At 40.7% G+C, this 16230-nt stretch overlaps 2 protein-coding genes across 5 annotated transcripts in view; both read right to left on the reverse strand.

Annotated features, from left to right (window-relative positions):
- Nucleotides 1-9290, reverse strand: part of LOC115102398 (lysine-specific demethylase 5B-B-like) — a 34286-nt gene extending 24996 nt beyond the window's left edge. Inside the window, exons 1-6 of one of the 2 annotated variants that reach the window (XM_029622313.2) lie at nucleotides 8958-9290; nucleotides 4951-5028; nucleotides 1757-1879; nucleotides 1096-1266; nucleotides 696-752; nucleotides 292-432 (exon numbers count right to left, since the gene is read on the reverse strand). In XM_029622313.2, coding sequence (XP_029478173.2) covers nucleotides 292-432; nucleotides 696-752; nucleotides 1096-1266; nucleotides 1757-1879; nucleotides 4951-5028; nucleotides 8958-9110 — 723 coding nt within the window. In that variant the 5' untranslated portion in view covers nucleotides 9111-9290. Of the gene's footprint in view, nucleotides 1-231; nucleotides 433-695; nucleotides 753-1095; nucleotides 1267-1756; nucleotides 1880-4950; nucleotides 5029-8957 lie in introns of both variants that reach the window. The other variant, XM_029622312.2, reaches the window with a different exon arrangement.
- Nucleotides 9291-10438: 1148 nt separating this feature from the next.
- On the reverse strand, nucleotides 10439-15681 carry LOC115102399 (tubulin alpha-8 chain-like). Of its 3 annotated transcripts, none has more exons than XM_029622314.2 (5): nucleotides 15495-15681; nucleotides 12876-13101; nucleotides 11910-12058; nucleotides 11096-11776; nucleotides 10439-10983 (listed from the first exon to the last, which is right to left on the reverse strand). In XM_029622314.2, exons 1-5 carry the CDS (start codon nucleotides 15495-15497, stop codon nucleotides 10684-10686), a joined length of 1359 nt encoding a protein of 452 aa, XP_029478174.2. In that variant the 5' UTR covers nucleotides 15498-15681; the 3' UTR covers nucleotides 10439-10683. The 3 variants fall into 3 exon arrangements, with proteins under 3 accessions (XP_029478174.2, XP_029478176.1, XP_029478177.1); XM_029622316.2 differs by lacking the exon at nucleotides 15495-15681 and adding an exon at nucleotides 12595-12768 and having other exon boundaries at nucleotides 12876-12964; XM_029622317.2 differs by lacking the exon at nucleotides 15495-15681 and adding an exon at nucleotides 12595-12764 and having other exon boundaries at nucleotides 12876-12897.
- Nucleotides 15682-16230: the final 549 nt, after the last annotated feature.

Genomic DNA, 16230 nt, shown 5'->3' on the forward strand with positions numbered 1-16230 from the left:
GAAATAGAGTTCTACTTAACTACAGTAAATACCACTAATGATCTTAAAGTTTATATGCAATAGAGAGAAATGTGCCAATGCATGCATGAATAATTGAGAACACCCATAAGGCTTTAGGCAAATTACATTCAAATTGGCTTTCTTATGCAACTCCTCCATTTTGTGACTTAAGGATTTGAAGGGGATAGAGTAAAGTAGATGGTTACAGGGTAGTTGTACAATCTGAATTACTGGTTTTAAGAGGAGTTCTTCTGACAAGTGTGTGTGGCTCTGTGCGACAAGGGCATCCACCTCAGCTCTCATTCGCTTTGATCTGTGGGCGCTGTTGCAGCAGGACTCGGTTGGCTCAACAAAGTGCTGCCTCTCGGTCAGGTCAGGGGGTTTACACTCCTTGTCACTCGTGTCAACTGGCAGGGTTGGCTCCTGGACAAACTGCAGGCATATACAATGTAATGTTATACAATACATAGTTAATCCATTACAAAATGTAGAATAAACATACAACCAACAACAAATCAAAAGACATGGCACACATCTATGGCAGCAAGGACACCCAGACTATGGCAGCGGTGCACAGACAAAGCACTATGAGACCATTTTAAACAAAGAATGGTTGTATTGCAGTCTAACATGTCTGTGTAACCAAAAATGTGCCATCTGTTAATTATTAGATAATAACCATGAGGCAGACATACCGTGTCAAGTTCAGGAGCAGACACTAAGCGCATCAGCTTGGACGCAAGCTCTGGTGCCTAAAGCAAGAGAGAGCTTCCAAAGTTAACAACAACGTCCCAATCTATGTTCACTCTGTATGCTTTCTCTACAGTGTTTAATAAATGTATTCAAAATTGAAAACGATCCTCACTGGACATTAGACAAACATACTTCCCGCATAACAGCAGTAAAACTGTTGTTGAACAGTGCTCAACTTGCCTACAGATGAGCCAACCAAGTGCTTAATAAAGTATTAGCTGATTCATAAAGCTGAGTGCAATGCGAATAGACACAGACAGATTAACCATGAGTGTTAGGCAGGGGTTGGAACCGATTCAACCATTGGAAAATAATTGGTGTTGGGGCATCTGTCCAACTTACCAGGAGGTTGGCTCCGCTCTGGAAGAGGTTGTAGGGGTAGAGAAGTCTCTCATAGTGTGACCGTAAGTGAGAGCCAACAGCCTTGCCAGGAGCAAAGCCCATCTTAAGCGCAATCGCCGTCCAACGTCTATCGCGACACACAATATCAAATCCGCCCTCATCTGCAACATTCTGAAATAAAATGTGTAAAAGTTAAAGTCAGTGGATTCTGTGCAATGCTATTTAAGATGGAATAAATGTATAGTAGTTTGAAACAACGCTAAACACTAGTGATGGATAAACAAAGCTTCTTGAAACATTGAGGCTTTCCAGCCAATTGTGTCGAAAATAGTTTCATTACTCAAGGCTTTGATCAACACAGTGTACACTAGTGGTACCTGCTGGTCAAAATAATTTAGAGCAGCCAAATGATTACACATATAACGTCCCACATGCCATAGCGTGTGCGCAGGGTAGCCTTTATGTCTTCTACCGAAACCGTTGCCAAGCCAATTAGGTAGTTGTTTGATGAAACAAAGCTTCAGACGTTGACCATGTGATCATTGATCACATGATTCTGATAAAATGATAATCGGCACACTGCTTTGAAGAAAACTGCTTAGCGATTTTGACCCATGCCTCGGAGCTCTGGTATCAAATCTATCACTACTAAACACCCAACCTTGTTGAGTTGATACAGGTCCAATATCTTCCTTTCCACATGAGGAATCTTCAGAGAACACCCCTGCAACTCCCAGAACTTTGCAATCTGGTCCAAGAAGTTAAGCTTAACTCTGGTCTGTGCCTAGGAAAGGGAAACGAGGGTGATATATTAGTCACTGTAGGAATTCTAATTTAGAGAATCATGGCAGTGATAAGTGTCCTGGCTCAGCTATGTGATGCAATAAAAAAAAACGGTGCACTGAAAATAAAATGTTTCTGCTGACCGGCTCCTGCGCAAGCAACCTTTGCCTTTCCTTTCACCAAAGTTTCTGAAGGGGGTGATTAATAAATGGTTGGCAGTAGGCACAATAGAAAACCTTTAGTGCTACGTCAACGAGACAACTGCATTGACAGGGACCCTGACCAATCAGTTTAATTCCCCTTTATAGGCCAAGGTGTCAAAGTGGTGCACATCTTCAAGGGTATTGTTTATTAAACTAAAATCTAGGCTACACATCATGCAAAGTGACTTCCTTACCAATTTTCCCTCTAACCAGCGCGAGTGTGTGGGCCCGCAGAAGATATATCAGCCCGCACAGAGAAGCACGAGATTGATAGTATTAACTAAGGGGGAAAAGTTCAATGTTTCCCTTTACTCTGGGAATTGTGATCGAATCAACGCAATATTAGCCACCTTCAATGCAACATACCGCAATAAAACAAACTGAGCAAGACTTAGTATGTAAAACTAACTATGCAAGAGATTTTGTTGTAGGCAGAACGCATCGGATTAGGATTCTATTGCATTGACATGCAAGACTCTACACAGCCAGTACTCTACACAGACCGGTGCAGCATAACCAATCAGAGCTGCAGTAGGCCTATATGCAAATAGACCATTGCCATATATGGATCTGTGCAATTCACTTTGATATGGACTGTGTTTAAAGCATGAGGGGTCGTGAGTATTTTTAATTGAACTAGTAAATGACAAATTCCTATTTATAATGATGGCCTAGGAACAGTGGGTTAACTGCCTCGTTCAGGGGCAGAACGACAGATTTTGACCTGGTCAGCTCGGGGATTAGTTTTTGCAACCTTCCGGTTACTAGTCCAACACTAACCACCTTCCTTACATTGCACTCCACAAGGAGCCTGCATGGCAGGCTGACTACCTGTTACGCGAGGGCAGCAAGAAGCCACGGTAAGTTGCTAGCTAGCATTAAACTTATCTTGTAAAAAGAAAAAACAATCTTAACATGATCACTGGTTAATTACACATGGTTGATGATATTACTAGTTTATCTAGCGTGTCCTGCTTTGCATATAATCGATGCGGTGCCTGTTAATTTCTCATCGAATCACAGCCTACTTCGACAAACGTGTTATGATTTAACAAGCGCATTTGCGAAAAAAAAGCAATTTCGTTGCACCAATGGACCTAACCATAAACATCAATGCCTTTCTTTAAAATCAATACACAAGTATATATTTTTAAACCTGAATATTTAGTTAATATTGCCTGCTAACGTGAATTTCTTATAACTAGGGAAATTGTGTCACTCCTCTTGCGTTCCGTGCAAGCAGTCAGGGTATATGCAGCAGTTTGGGCCGCCTGGCTCATTGCGAACTGTGTTATAAGTCCATTTATTCCTAACAAAGGCCGTAATTAATTTGCAAGAATTGTACATATTTATGACATAACATTGAAGGATGTGCAATGTAACAGCAATATTTAGACTTAGGGATGCCACCCGTTGTTATGACTTCAAGCCTATCAACTCCCAAGATTAAGCTGGTGTAACCTATGTGAAATGGCTAGCTAGTTAGCGGGGTGCGCGCTAATAGCGTTTCAAACGTCACTCGCTCTGAGACTTGGAGTGGTTGTTCCACTTGCTCTGCATGGGTAACGCTGCTAACTTAAACGTTAGCTTTTTTACATGGCACATAGTAAAAGTGCAATATCTTCTCCAACACTTTGTTTTTGCATTATTTAAACCAAATTGAAGATGTTTCATTACTTATTTGAGGCTAAATTGATATTATGGATGTATTATATGAAGTTAAAATAAGTGTACATTCAGTATTGTTGTAATTGTCATTATTACAAATAAAAAATGTGGTTTATTACAAAGTAAAAAATTATAAATAGTCTGATTAATCGGTATCGGCCTTTTTTTGTCCTCCAATAAATCGGTATCAACGTTGAAAAATCATAATCGGTAGACCTCTACTAGCAACATTTCGGTTACTGGCCCAACGCTCTAACCACTAGGCTACCTGCCGCTCCAGGTAGATGCGCTTGTTTTGAGATCAAAGTGAGAGCTGCATGTAGCCACCTGTGCACATTTGCTCATATCATTTGCTAGTTAGTCCTAGTTAGTTAGTGAGCCCAGTTATAGATCATTTGTAGTCAGCAATGGGGGAGTGATTGCTTCCTTCAATAGCACAAACCTGTGCATTTCTAGACAACATTGAAAAGCGAGGCAGGTGAAGAGCTTTTTTTTTTTTTTTTTTTACTTTAAAGGCGCAGTGTTGTATTTTGAGACAGGCTTTTACATTTTTTTTTATTTAACTAGGCAAGTCAGTTAAGAACAGATTCTTATTTTCAATGACTGCCTAGGAACAGTGGGTTAACTGCCTGTTCAGGAGCAGAACAACAGGTTTGTACCTTGTCAGCTCTGGGATTTGAACTTGCAACCTTTCGGTTACTCGTCCAACACTCTAACCACTAGGCTACCCTGCCTCCCGTGCTTGAATAAGCTATAGGCAAAGGGTAGCATAATCTGTCTGATTCTCTGTAATAATGGTATGGGAATCACACCACAAAATAATTTCCAGTCACCTTGTCTGAAGGACAAGTGGATAAACAGGTTAATGTCAAGCCCTGCATGTTTTTTTTTCAAAGGTCTCATGGAATGTAGGCCTACATTGAACACCACACGTTGGCTGCTACTGTAGGCTGAATGATAGATCAGCTATTTCCATGGTAAAATGTTATGGGATGCATTTTGGTAGGCCTACATTATGATCAAATAGCCACAGTAGCCTACTTGACCACTGTCTGAAACTAACTTAAAGCAGGTACAGCCTCAGTGTTCATAGTAAACACAAGCAGAAAGTTGCACATAATTTTCACAACGTTCAAGTTTGCGCTCAGCAGACCTGAAATTTGCTCAGTGCTGAAAACATTGAGGGAAAATTGCTCCCTACCTCCAGTTCATTTAGCCTCTGTATCCGAGGAGTGAAGTGCAGTCTGTCAACATCACATGCAAATGGAGGCTGCCAGTCCTACGAGGACACAATCAAATATTATTATTAGAATGACTTAAATATTACACATAATATCATAATAAGTAGATATATCGCACAGCTGAAAAGATTATTCAAAGAACCACATAACACCCAGCAGTAGGGAGACATCGTACAATAAACCAGTCCTTGTCATGTATGGGACACCGATCAGTAACAGATGTTTAGCCTACAACTCTAAGTCTGTATATTTGTCTACCGTGGTCATGGAGTTACAGTTGAAGTCGGAAGTTTTACATACACCGTAGCCAACTACATTTAAACTCAGTTTTTCACAATTGCTGATATTTAATCCTAGTAAAAAATTCCCGGTCTTAGGATCACCACTTTATTTTAAGAATGTGAAATGTCAGGATAATAGTCGAGAATGATTTATTTAAGCTTTTATTTCTTTCATCACATTCCCAGTGGGTCAGAAGTTTACATACACTCAATTGGTATTTGGTAGCATTGCCTTTAAATTGTTTAACTTGGGTCAAACGTTTCAGGTAGCCTTCCATAAGCTTCCCACAATAAGTTGGGTGAATTTTGGCCCATTCCTCCTGACAGAGCTGGTGTAACTGAGTCAGGTTTGTAGGCCTCCTTGCTCGCACATGCTTTTTCAGTTCTGCCCAAAAATGTTCTATAGGATTGAGGTCAGGGCTTTGTGATGACCACTCCAATACCTAGACTTGTTGTTCTTAAGCCATTTTGCCACATCTTTGGGTGTATGCTTAGGGTCATTGTCCATTTGCAAGACCCATTTGCAACCAAGCTTTAACTGATGTCTTGAGATGTTGCTTCAATATATCCACATAATTTTACTTCGTCATAATGCCATCTATTTTGTGAAGTGCACCAGTCCCTCCTGCAGCAAAGCACCCACACAACATGATGCTGCCACCCCCGTGCTTCACGGTTGGGATGGTGTTCTTCGGCTTGCAAGCCTCCACCTTTTTCCTCCAAACATAACCATGGTCATTATGCCCAAACAGTTATATTTTTGTTTCATCAGACCAGAGGACATTTCTCCAAAAAGTACGATCTTTGTCCCCATGTGCAGTTGCAAACCGTAGTCTGGCTTTTTTATGGCAGTTTGGAGCAGTGGCTTCTTCCTTGCTGAGCGGCTTTTCAGGTTGTGTCGATAAAGGACTTGTTTTACTGTGGATATAGATACTTCTGTACCGGTTTCCTCCAGCATCTTCACAGGGTCCTTTGCTGTTGTTCTGGCACTTTTCGCACCAATGTACGTTCATCTCTAGGAGACAGAACGCCTCTCCTTCCTGATCGGTATGACGGCTGTGTGGTCCCATGGTGTTTATACTTGCATGCTATTGTTTGTAGAGATGAACGTGGTACATTCAGGCGTTTGAAAATTGCTCCCACGGATGAACCAGACATGTGGAGGTCTACAATTGTTTTCTGAGGTATTGGCTGATTTATTTTGATTTCCCCATGATGTCAAGCAAAGAGGCACTGAGTTTGAAGGTAGGCCTTGAAATACATCCACAGGTACACCTCCAATTGACTCAAATGATGTCAATTAGCCTATCAGAAGCTTCTAAAGCCATGACATAATTTTCTGGAATTTTCCAAGCTGTTTAAAGGCACAGTCAACTTAGTGTATGTAAACTTCCGACCCACTGGAATTGTGATAAATTATATAATCTGTCTGTAAACAATTGTTGGAAAAATTACTTGTCATGCACAAAGTAGATGTCCTAACAGACTTGCCAAAACTATAGTTTGTTAACAAGAAATTTGTGGAGTGGTTGAAAAACGAGTTATAATGATTCCAACCTAAGTGTATGTTAAACGTCCAACTTCAACTGTACATCATTACTTTTTTCTCAATACAATTTTCTAGTCATTTTAGGGTTACAACATGAGCATTGTAGAGCATACAGCACGATTGATTCCTTATCTTAAACCCACTAGACTAACTAATATCACCTAAAGACCAACAAAATGGCTAGATGGAATTGAACAGCCAAGAAATGGTCAGGGCTACTGAGTTAACATTCCATTCCACCAGGATATTTACATCCATCAATGAAATTACTTATCACTAATTTTAGACTACACCCGATATTGATGGATAGTTATAACCAATACTTGTCTCTTCTTTTTTTTTTTACTGTACTGTTGGAGCTCGGCGCATAAGAATTTCAGTGTACCCTAGGATTACATCTGCAATCCTGTGCATGTGACTAATAAACTCCTATCTAATAATATATGTTATTTGACTGATGCCTATTATTCATTTATGGATTCCATCTTTTTGGGTTCAGGGGGGCTTTTTATTTCAGTTTCCAAAAAGGTCACAGTTATAAATAAGTTTAGGCTACACCAAACTGGAGACTAATAAATACAGGTGATCCTTAGTTGTGGGAAGTTAGAAGTTTGTCTGAATTACATTAAAAACATCATTCATAGTAACTAATCAACCAACATTACCCATCTCTGTAAAGTTACAGCTCTTTGGCATTACCAGTGACTAGGGTTGCAAAATTCTAGGCACTTTCAATAAATTCCCTGGTTTTCACAAACTCCTGGTTGGAAAAATTCTTAATCAGTAACCAGGATTTCTGAAAAACCTGGAAATGTATTGAAAGTTCACAGAAATGTTGAAACCCTACCAGTGACTATGGTCCGACAATGTCAAAAGGTTGCCTATTATTTTGTAATCTACCAAGCTAATCAATTAAAGACAAAAGTTTCCTGAAGATACCGACCCTAATGTTAAGCTTGTTTACATAGAGCTGCACTGGGGTTAAATGAAGACACCGTGGAGGCAGCATGAGGTATGGGTCAGAAAATGTACCTCAATGCAGGGATGGGATATGCCACTGTACTCCAAATTATACCTTTATCCACACCGATACATCGACTGGAAGATTGAAATACTTATAGTTCTCTCAGAAAACTACTCTTTTCATCCTCATCGCATGCTAGCTAGCCATTCTGGAATGGCAATGTCAGCCAATCAACTCCGTATGCCATTCCATAATGGCTGCTGTTATCTAGCATGAAAACAAAAAGGGCAGTTTTCTGGGGGGAGAAAACAGTATTTCAATCTTCTCAATGGGGCAGTGTGTTTATAGGTACAATTTGGAGTACAGTGGCATATCCCATCCCTGCATTGAGCTAAGTTTTCCGACCCATATTTCATGCTGGCTCCACAGTGTATTAATGTAGCCATGATTGCGTTCAGATCCCAATGCAGCCCAGTGTAAACAAGCATAACGGTAGGGTCGGTATCTTCTGCCAAAGACAAATGGTGTATTCGTATGTATTGTTTTCTCGCCTGATGACAAAACTACGCTCATCAGTCTTGGTAGCAAGCGGCCCAGCTGTAAGTCTCCACGTAAATTCAATTGACATAGCTAGCTTTTTTGTTTATTGAATGCTGTTTGTTTTAAGTAACGTTAACTAGTTAACGTTAGCTGTTACTACTAACGTTGGCTGATTTGTCGTTTTACACTGAACTGACAGACTTCACGGTCGGTCATCGCACTAGCTAGTTTAACATCAGTCGTTAACGAAAGGATAATCTCACGATTTGTTAGTCAGCTAACGTTAGCTAGCTAGCTCAATTAGCTAGCACGACGATTTCAGTGATTGAAGAAGCAGTCAACATTGTCTTAGCAGGTTACGTTAGCAAGCTATTTTCATTAACGTTGCCTGCTGCAGTTACACAATGCCACTAACGTCAATTCAGTTGGTCAGGTAGCTAACGTTAGCTATTCAAACTAGCTTGATTATGTAGTTGGCAAGCTATATAAACATTAATGATACAAAAGAATCAGCAGAACCTTCATCCGCCATGTTGAAAAGGTCCCTTTAACCCCCCGTGTTTGTGGTTGTCAGTTTTGTTAAAACGGTTTTAAATAATCTGTTAAACCATTCAGCAGCTCGACCACACTTACCGGAGGCGGGCGGACCTTACAAATACCCGTTTTTTCCGCAATTGGACGAATCTTATTTATATAAGCAAAGGGATCGGCAAATTCCTCCCAGCTTGGTTCGAAGACTGGGCACTCCTGAGGCGGCTTGAACTCGTCCGGCCGAGGCTGGGTCATGGTCTTGATCCAATCTTAGAGCTCAGACAACACAGGTATCCTAGTCACAACGGTGTGTCACCTATCTTATGGTCTGTCCGGAGGTATATCCTTCTAATTTCCAATGTCAGGGTATCTCGAAGTCAATCGGGATCAACAATACGAGGCAGCTCAGCCAAACACACATACACACACAGTGAAACGAATGTTCTAAGGCAGTGACTACGTCCGCCTAAAAAAGTAGATACCATATAATTTTTCTAAAACCTCTTATGTTTGCAAACTCATTCTCTGACTTTAGACATCAATCGTACTGCATGTTAAACATCGTAAATCAAGATAAATTATAGGCTTTTATTACATGGATTGTGATTATTGTCGATTTCACCAATATATTTCTAAAATTATTCCTAAATATTTCAATTGTTAATCACATACATGAATATGTAAATATACAAATACCCGTTTGTTTTGACACACCATTGTCGTGTTGAATTTAGTGTAATTTACACAGAATTATGTTGGAAAAGATAGAGTATAAACTACGCATAAATTACTATTTTCTTTAGTCAGACAGACTCTAATCCATTTTTTAAAAACTAAATTGTAATGAAACATATATAGGCTATGTAGAGGCCTATTATTAAATCACAAGATTGAATGCACCCGACTGATGTGCTCCGTGAAGTACTGTAGCACACAGTGCATTTGAAGCCTATGCTACATCCAAACCAGCATCTTCATTATAGTGTCAAATATTGTTCGTCTAACAAAACATCGTCTTATTGACAAGTTGAATATACGTAATTGTGCACCATTTTGATTGGTAAAATTTGATTTCAGAGAATTCATTCTTGAAAATGCTTTTCATTGTATCCTCACTGGCTACTGTTTATTATTGCGGAGGGATATTTTCAGGTGACACCTTCACCGCTGCCGGATCTTGTTCTTTAAATAGCCCCGATGGGAGTATTTTGATTGGATGTATCTGCTTTGCAGGGGGCGAGCATTGATGAGTTTTAATATGTAACACAGTTTGAGGCTAGTCGCAAATTACATCGACGCGCTCCACAATAATGATCCAGAGACCATAGCCCAGTAGCAACAGTAATCAGCTCACTGAATGCAACCAGCAATGGGTTACAACTGGTTATTACATAATTATAAAATATTTATACATCTATAGACTCATAATATACTGTTAGTAACCTAAATATAAATCCTCCATGCATTATTACTGAAACAGAACATGACAACAGAACGTGGGTAAGGTTCTCCAATCTACTCCTGGTTGAGTTTGGCCCTAGCTGTAACATGCTAGGGCCAAACAAAAAATATATTTTGCAATGTTGTACTCAAGACGGATTTTATTCAGAAGCTGAAAACTATTGCAATTGCAAAACATGGCACTTTGAAACATACCGATTAACAAGGTGTTAAAAAACCACAAAAAAAGTGCATCTGGCTGTTTATACAACGTCAGATGTTTTTGTTCAGGGCAGGCAGATACAACAATATATTGTTACAAGAAAGAATACAAAGACAGAATATGACATTTTTAATAGACAGATTGGACATCATGGTTATTTGGTTCTTAATATTCCTCACTCGCTTCATCATCATCAGATTCTGTGCTTGTTCTGCCCAGCTCTTCATAATCCTTCTCCAGGCAAGCCATGTCTTCTCTGGCCTCAGAGAACTCTCCCTCCTCCATGCCCTCACCTACATACCAGTGCACAAAGGCACGTTTGGCATACATGAGGTCAAACTTGTGGTCCAAACGGGCCCAGGCTTCAGCAATGGCAGTGGTGTTGCTCAGCATGCACACAGCCCTCTGGACTTTAGCTAGATCACCTCCAGGTACGGTAGTCGGGGGCTGATAGTTGATCCCAACCTGGTGAGATAGAAATAAAATAAACAAATGACCCCTTAGGCCGCAAAAGAAATATGGTGTTTATCTCAAATCGCAATATAAACCATATACAGGAGGCAATCATGTTACTTACCTTGAAACCGGTGGGGCACCAATCCACAAACTGGATGGAACGTTTGGTCTTGATATTTTGAATGGCAGCGTTCACATCTTTGGGCACCACATCGCCACGGTACAGCATACAGCAGGCTATGTACATGCCATGGCGAGGGTCACACTTGACCATCTGATTGGCTGGCTCGAAGCAGGCAGTGGTGATCTCAGAGATGGTCAGCTGCTCATGGTAGGCCTTCTCAGCGGAGATAATGGGCGCGTAGGTGACCAGAGGGAAATGAATGCGGGGGAATGGGACTAAATTGGTCTGGAACTCTGTGAGGTCAACATTCAAGGCACCATCAAAGCGTAGGGAGGCAGTGATGGAGGAAACGATCTGACCGATCAATCTGTTGAGGTTGGTGTAGGATGGGCGCTCAACATCAAGGTTGCGGCGACAGATGTCGTAGATGGCCTCATTGTCCACCATGAAGGCACAGTCAGAGTGATCCAGGGTGGTGTGGGTGGTCAGAATGGAATTATATGGCTCTACCACAGCTGTGGACACTTGGGGAGCTGGGTAGATGGCAAACTCCAGCTTGGACTTCTTACCGTAGTCAACAGACAGGCGCTCCATCAGCAGAGAGGTGAAACCAGAGCCAGTGCCTCCTCCGAAGCTGTGGAAGATGAGGAATCCTTGTAGCCCTGTGCACTGGTCAGTCTAGGGAGAAAAACAATTGACCAACACCAGTGATGCACATATATATTGGCCTTAGCCTATATTATTACTACATTATGACTCAAATCCTTCCTTTGACTGTATGACCAAGATCTGGTCTTAATGTGATACTTACCATTTTACGGACACGCTCCAGAACCCCGTCAATGATCTCCTTACCCACGGTGTAGTGTCCACGGGCGTAGTTATTGGCTGCATCCTCCTTTCCAGAGATGAGCTGCTCAGGATGGTAGAGCTGCCTGTACATTCCCGTCCTGACCTCATCTGCAGGGAAAACAATCACTCATCAACAAATATAGGACATCAACTGGAAATGTCACCTAAATTACCATAGTAGTATCAATTAATTGTTGATTTGCTCTTGGTTGGCAGTCCTGTGCATTGATATTATGTAGCCTATAAAGCTGTACTTACATCCACCCACAGTGTAATGTAGATTCACAATTTGAACAATCAGATTTTTTTGTATTTATTAATGTGCAGTAGTAACACTTATAGAACTGCTACAGTAGTGTTAGTGTTTTGATTAATGCACACTACTTAACAGACATACTGCAGTTCATTAGAAGTAACCTTGCAATTTGATTCATTATTACTTGGCAAGGGCTACTTGTGTGTACTTTGGAGCAGCATATGCTGTGTGTGGGCTTTCTTTATTCATTCATCGTTTTGTTGTTGGCCCAGTTGTTATTGTTGTGAAAGTTTGGGATGTGTATCACTAATAAACCCCTAATTTATTCAACATTTAATTATTTTACCATCTCTTCTTCTTTGTATCAATATTCTACACCACCACTTACCAATTACATCTGGCTAGGTCCACAAATACAGCCCTTTGTACAAGCTTTCCTGAGCCACGCTCATTGAAGAAAGTGTAAAAGGAGTCATCACCGCCACCACCAATGGTCTTGTTTCTTGGATACCATGCTCCATCCAGCACAGGTCCCGCATGCATTCCCAATTAGCACTCCTGCCTGGCCCATGAGGATGGATATGCATTTACACTACACATGTGCAATCACACACACAAACATGAATGATGGGTGGAGAGAAACAAAATGTTACAAATGAAATTGCTTACCGACCACTGTTGGCTCCAGGTCCACAAATATGGCCCTGGGAACATGGCGGCCAGAACTTCCTGTGTTAAAAAAGGTGTTGAAGGGGTCAGTCCGTGAATTAGGCCCCTGGTCCTCTTCATTGAACACCCCGTCTGGCCCCACACCGTGTTCCAAGCAGAAGAGTTCCCAGCATGCATTGCCAGTCTGAACTCCCGCCTGGCCCACGTGGATGGAGATACACTCTCTCTGTTGGCAAAAAAACGACAGCATGACTACTTCCTGTTCCTCAAACCATCTGGCTGAAGTGGAAAATACATCAACAGCAAAGCCCATCTGATACACAGATACTGTAAATCGGACTATATTAACACACAATGAATTCAACTATGCTGACATCTAGGATTTACTAATAACAACATTTGTGTATGTTATCTTTTCTGCTTTGGCTGGTTGTTTACACCTCAGTAAGCACAGTCAACTGAAGAGGCCGAATTAAAAGTTGATAGAAAAGCAAAACCGGATATAGAAAAAAATCAAGAAATACATTACCAAGTGGTTCAAGTATTTAAAGATAATGCCAAAAGTAGAGAGCAATATGGTAGCTCCAAATTTAAAGTAACTATGTCAACTCTAAATAATGATCCCCAAAGATCCTGAACTTAAATCTGGTCAAATGAAAATGATTTATTCCTTTGATAGACAGTTTCCCAGACACAGATTAACCCTAGTCCTGGACTTGAAATCAGGGTGCTTTTTTTTTGTCCAGAACTTTTTTGTCCAGAACTAGGCCTAATCTGACTCTGGGAAACTGTACCTAAGTGTTTAAAGAATATATTTTAGGCAAACTGCCAGACACATGTTTCAGCAGGTCCAGATTCGTAGTCTTGGCACTGGATCTCAGGGGGAGGGAATTCTAGGTTCTCAGAAGGTGGTAATAAACTGACATTTGAAAAGGAAATGGCATCTGGACAAATGTAAAACTAAAATGCTGTGTAATATGCATGATAAAATAAGTCACAAAGACAAATATTACTCCTAAATCAGGAATACAAAGTAACTTATTGTATGATGACGTGAAAGAGGCTTGGCATGCTTGTTATATTTTTTTAATGGCTGATTCTTTAAAAAGCACAAGGTATCATGCATAGGCCCATAGGCTATGTACTAGACTACATGTTTCGTTGATGTACACAACTGATATTGGAAGTTACTGTACCACAGTACATTACATTCCTAGACTCCTGCCTAAATACAGGTATAGTAAGCTAATATTTTAACAGATGTATTTATCATTTGAAAGTTGAAAACCTCATGAAAGTTTGTCAAGCAAGTGACTCAATCTGCTGCGTCTGCCGCCTACCAGAGACGGAAGACAACTCGCTGTTTTTTGTTGTTGTGGATCAATGAACTAAGTAGACCAGACTCAGCTGCTATTGCATTGGTGTCTTTAGGACACCCAGTAAAGTAGACCGGAACTGACTCTTTTTTTAAATGGTAAAAGGCCTGAGTGAACTATCTTCATTTGTCCACCATCTTTGCCCACACGATACCACTTTCCGCTTCCTCACACAGGCTCAACAGATTCATTTGATTCCACTCTTTCAGACACAGACAGTATACATTCCCACGCATACAGTATTACCACAGTTTCTCAATCCAGAGGCGCAACAGCGCAAGACTTCCGCGAACGCATGCCGATCTACCATTTCAGTGTTTAATTGCTATATTGTAATTACTTCGCCACCATGGCCTATTTATTTCCTTAACTTACCTCATTTGCACTCACTGTATATATACTTTTTGTTTTCTTTTGTTCTACTGTATTATTGACTGTATGTTTAGTTTATTCCATGTGTAACTCTGTGTTGTTGTATGTGTCGAATTGCTACGCTTTATCTTGGCCAGGTCGCAGTTGCAAATGAGAACTTGTTCTCAACTAGCCTACCTGGTTAAATAAAGGTGAAATAAAAAAAAAAACAAAGCAGACCAGGCCAGGGGTTGAGAAGTCAATGAGAGAGAGGTGAAAAAAAATTCCCTATTTCTTAATTTTCAAAAAATCTAAAGGCACAAGCTAGATTCGAGACAATGTCTTAAGTAGTTGAACATGTTATTGGTCCAACATCGTGAAAGTCACACGTTTACATTTTCCTAAAAATCAACTACATATCGAAGGAGTGCGGTCCGCACATGCGCAGATCGGTGCGAGACGACCGTTTGACATGACATATTTCTGCGCATGAGTTTAGCTTGCCGAAGTCGCCATGACATCGCCTTCAAGTGTGATTGGGAATTTCTATTGGAGAAGCAGTTTCTGCCTATCTTCATACTATAGGCTACTCACTGTCTTATGTATTACATTGTTGTAAGAACGTAGTAACAAAGTATCAACTTTCATACTAATGAATACATTCAATGGATAGGGGTAGGGCCCTACGCACGGCCGAGGCTATATGCATAAGGCAATAACAACTTTTTTCAAATGAAACATCTGAAATAGTCGAGTGGTCCACATTTTCAGACTGCATGAACAATACATTTATTAATAATAACACTGAAAATTGGGGGAAATGCACTAACCCCATTTAGAATTTCAATGCAAAAAGATACAAATTAAATAGTTATGTATAGTGCGGGCATACCATTTCCTCCTGTCAAGATTCGGATGATTGAAGGCGCGTAAAAAAGGGTTTGAAAATGAATACAGTAAAAGGCACAAAAAGTTTTGCTACAGCTCCGTCGACAATGGTCACCGCCAACACAGGAATGTAGACTGGGTCTGCGCTGCACTTTGTGCGCTTGCACACTACTAAAATACCTGAGCACTCCAGTCGAATTGTCATTGGATCCCAGTGGTGACGGTGTAGGTATGATGACGTTTCAAAAAGGGATTTACATGCAACCTAAAATATGTGATTTGGTTCATACTCCATCTACATGTAGATATTGTTGTGATTTTGGGAGGTAGCCAGGTTGGAACTGAACCAGGCTCTGGCCTTGGGTCAGTCTGCTCTTATCAAGGATCCCAAGATGACCCCCTTATTTGATAAACTGACTACAGTATTGATGATGTTTGAACAACATAAACAAATATTTACATATGCAGTATATGTGATTTGGTTCATTCTCCATCTACATGTAGATATTGTTGTGAATTTGGGGGGTAGCCCGGTTGGAACTGAACCAGGCTCTCGCATTGGGGCAGTCTGTCATAAAGCTCTTATCAAGGATCACAAGACCACCCTCTCTTATGGGAAACACATCCCTGCCCCTCCAAACATCCATCCACACCCCTGATAGCCCCACAGTAGTGTCATCCCACTTCTGACTAATCAGTTCAGGGATTAGCCCAACCTGGACTCAAACCCAGGTCCCTGC

Source organism: Oncorhynchus nerka, linkage group LG20 (genome assembly GCF_034236695.1).
Source record: "Oncorhynchus nerka isolate Pitt River linkage group LG20, Oner_Uvic_2.0, whole genome shotgun sequence".
Classification (NCBI taxonomy): Eukaryota; Metazoa; Chordata; class Actinopteri; order Salmoniformes; family Salmonidae; genus Oncorhynchus; species Oncorhynchus nerka.

Coding starts and splice junctions, on each gene's coding strand:
- LOC115102399 (XM_029622314.2), bottom strand. Junction 12,059..12,875: donor CCTGGAGCCAACAGTGGTCG/GTAAGCAATTTC, acceptor TTTTCCCTGCAG/ATGAGGTCAGGACGGGAATG. Junction 10,984..11,095: donor GGTGCCCCACCGGTTTCAAG/GTAAGTAACATG, acceptor CTATCTCACCAG/GTTGGGATCAACTATCAGCC.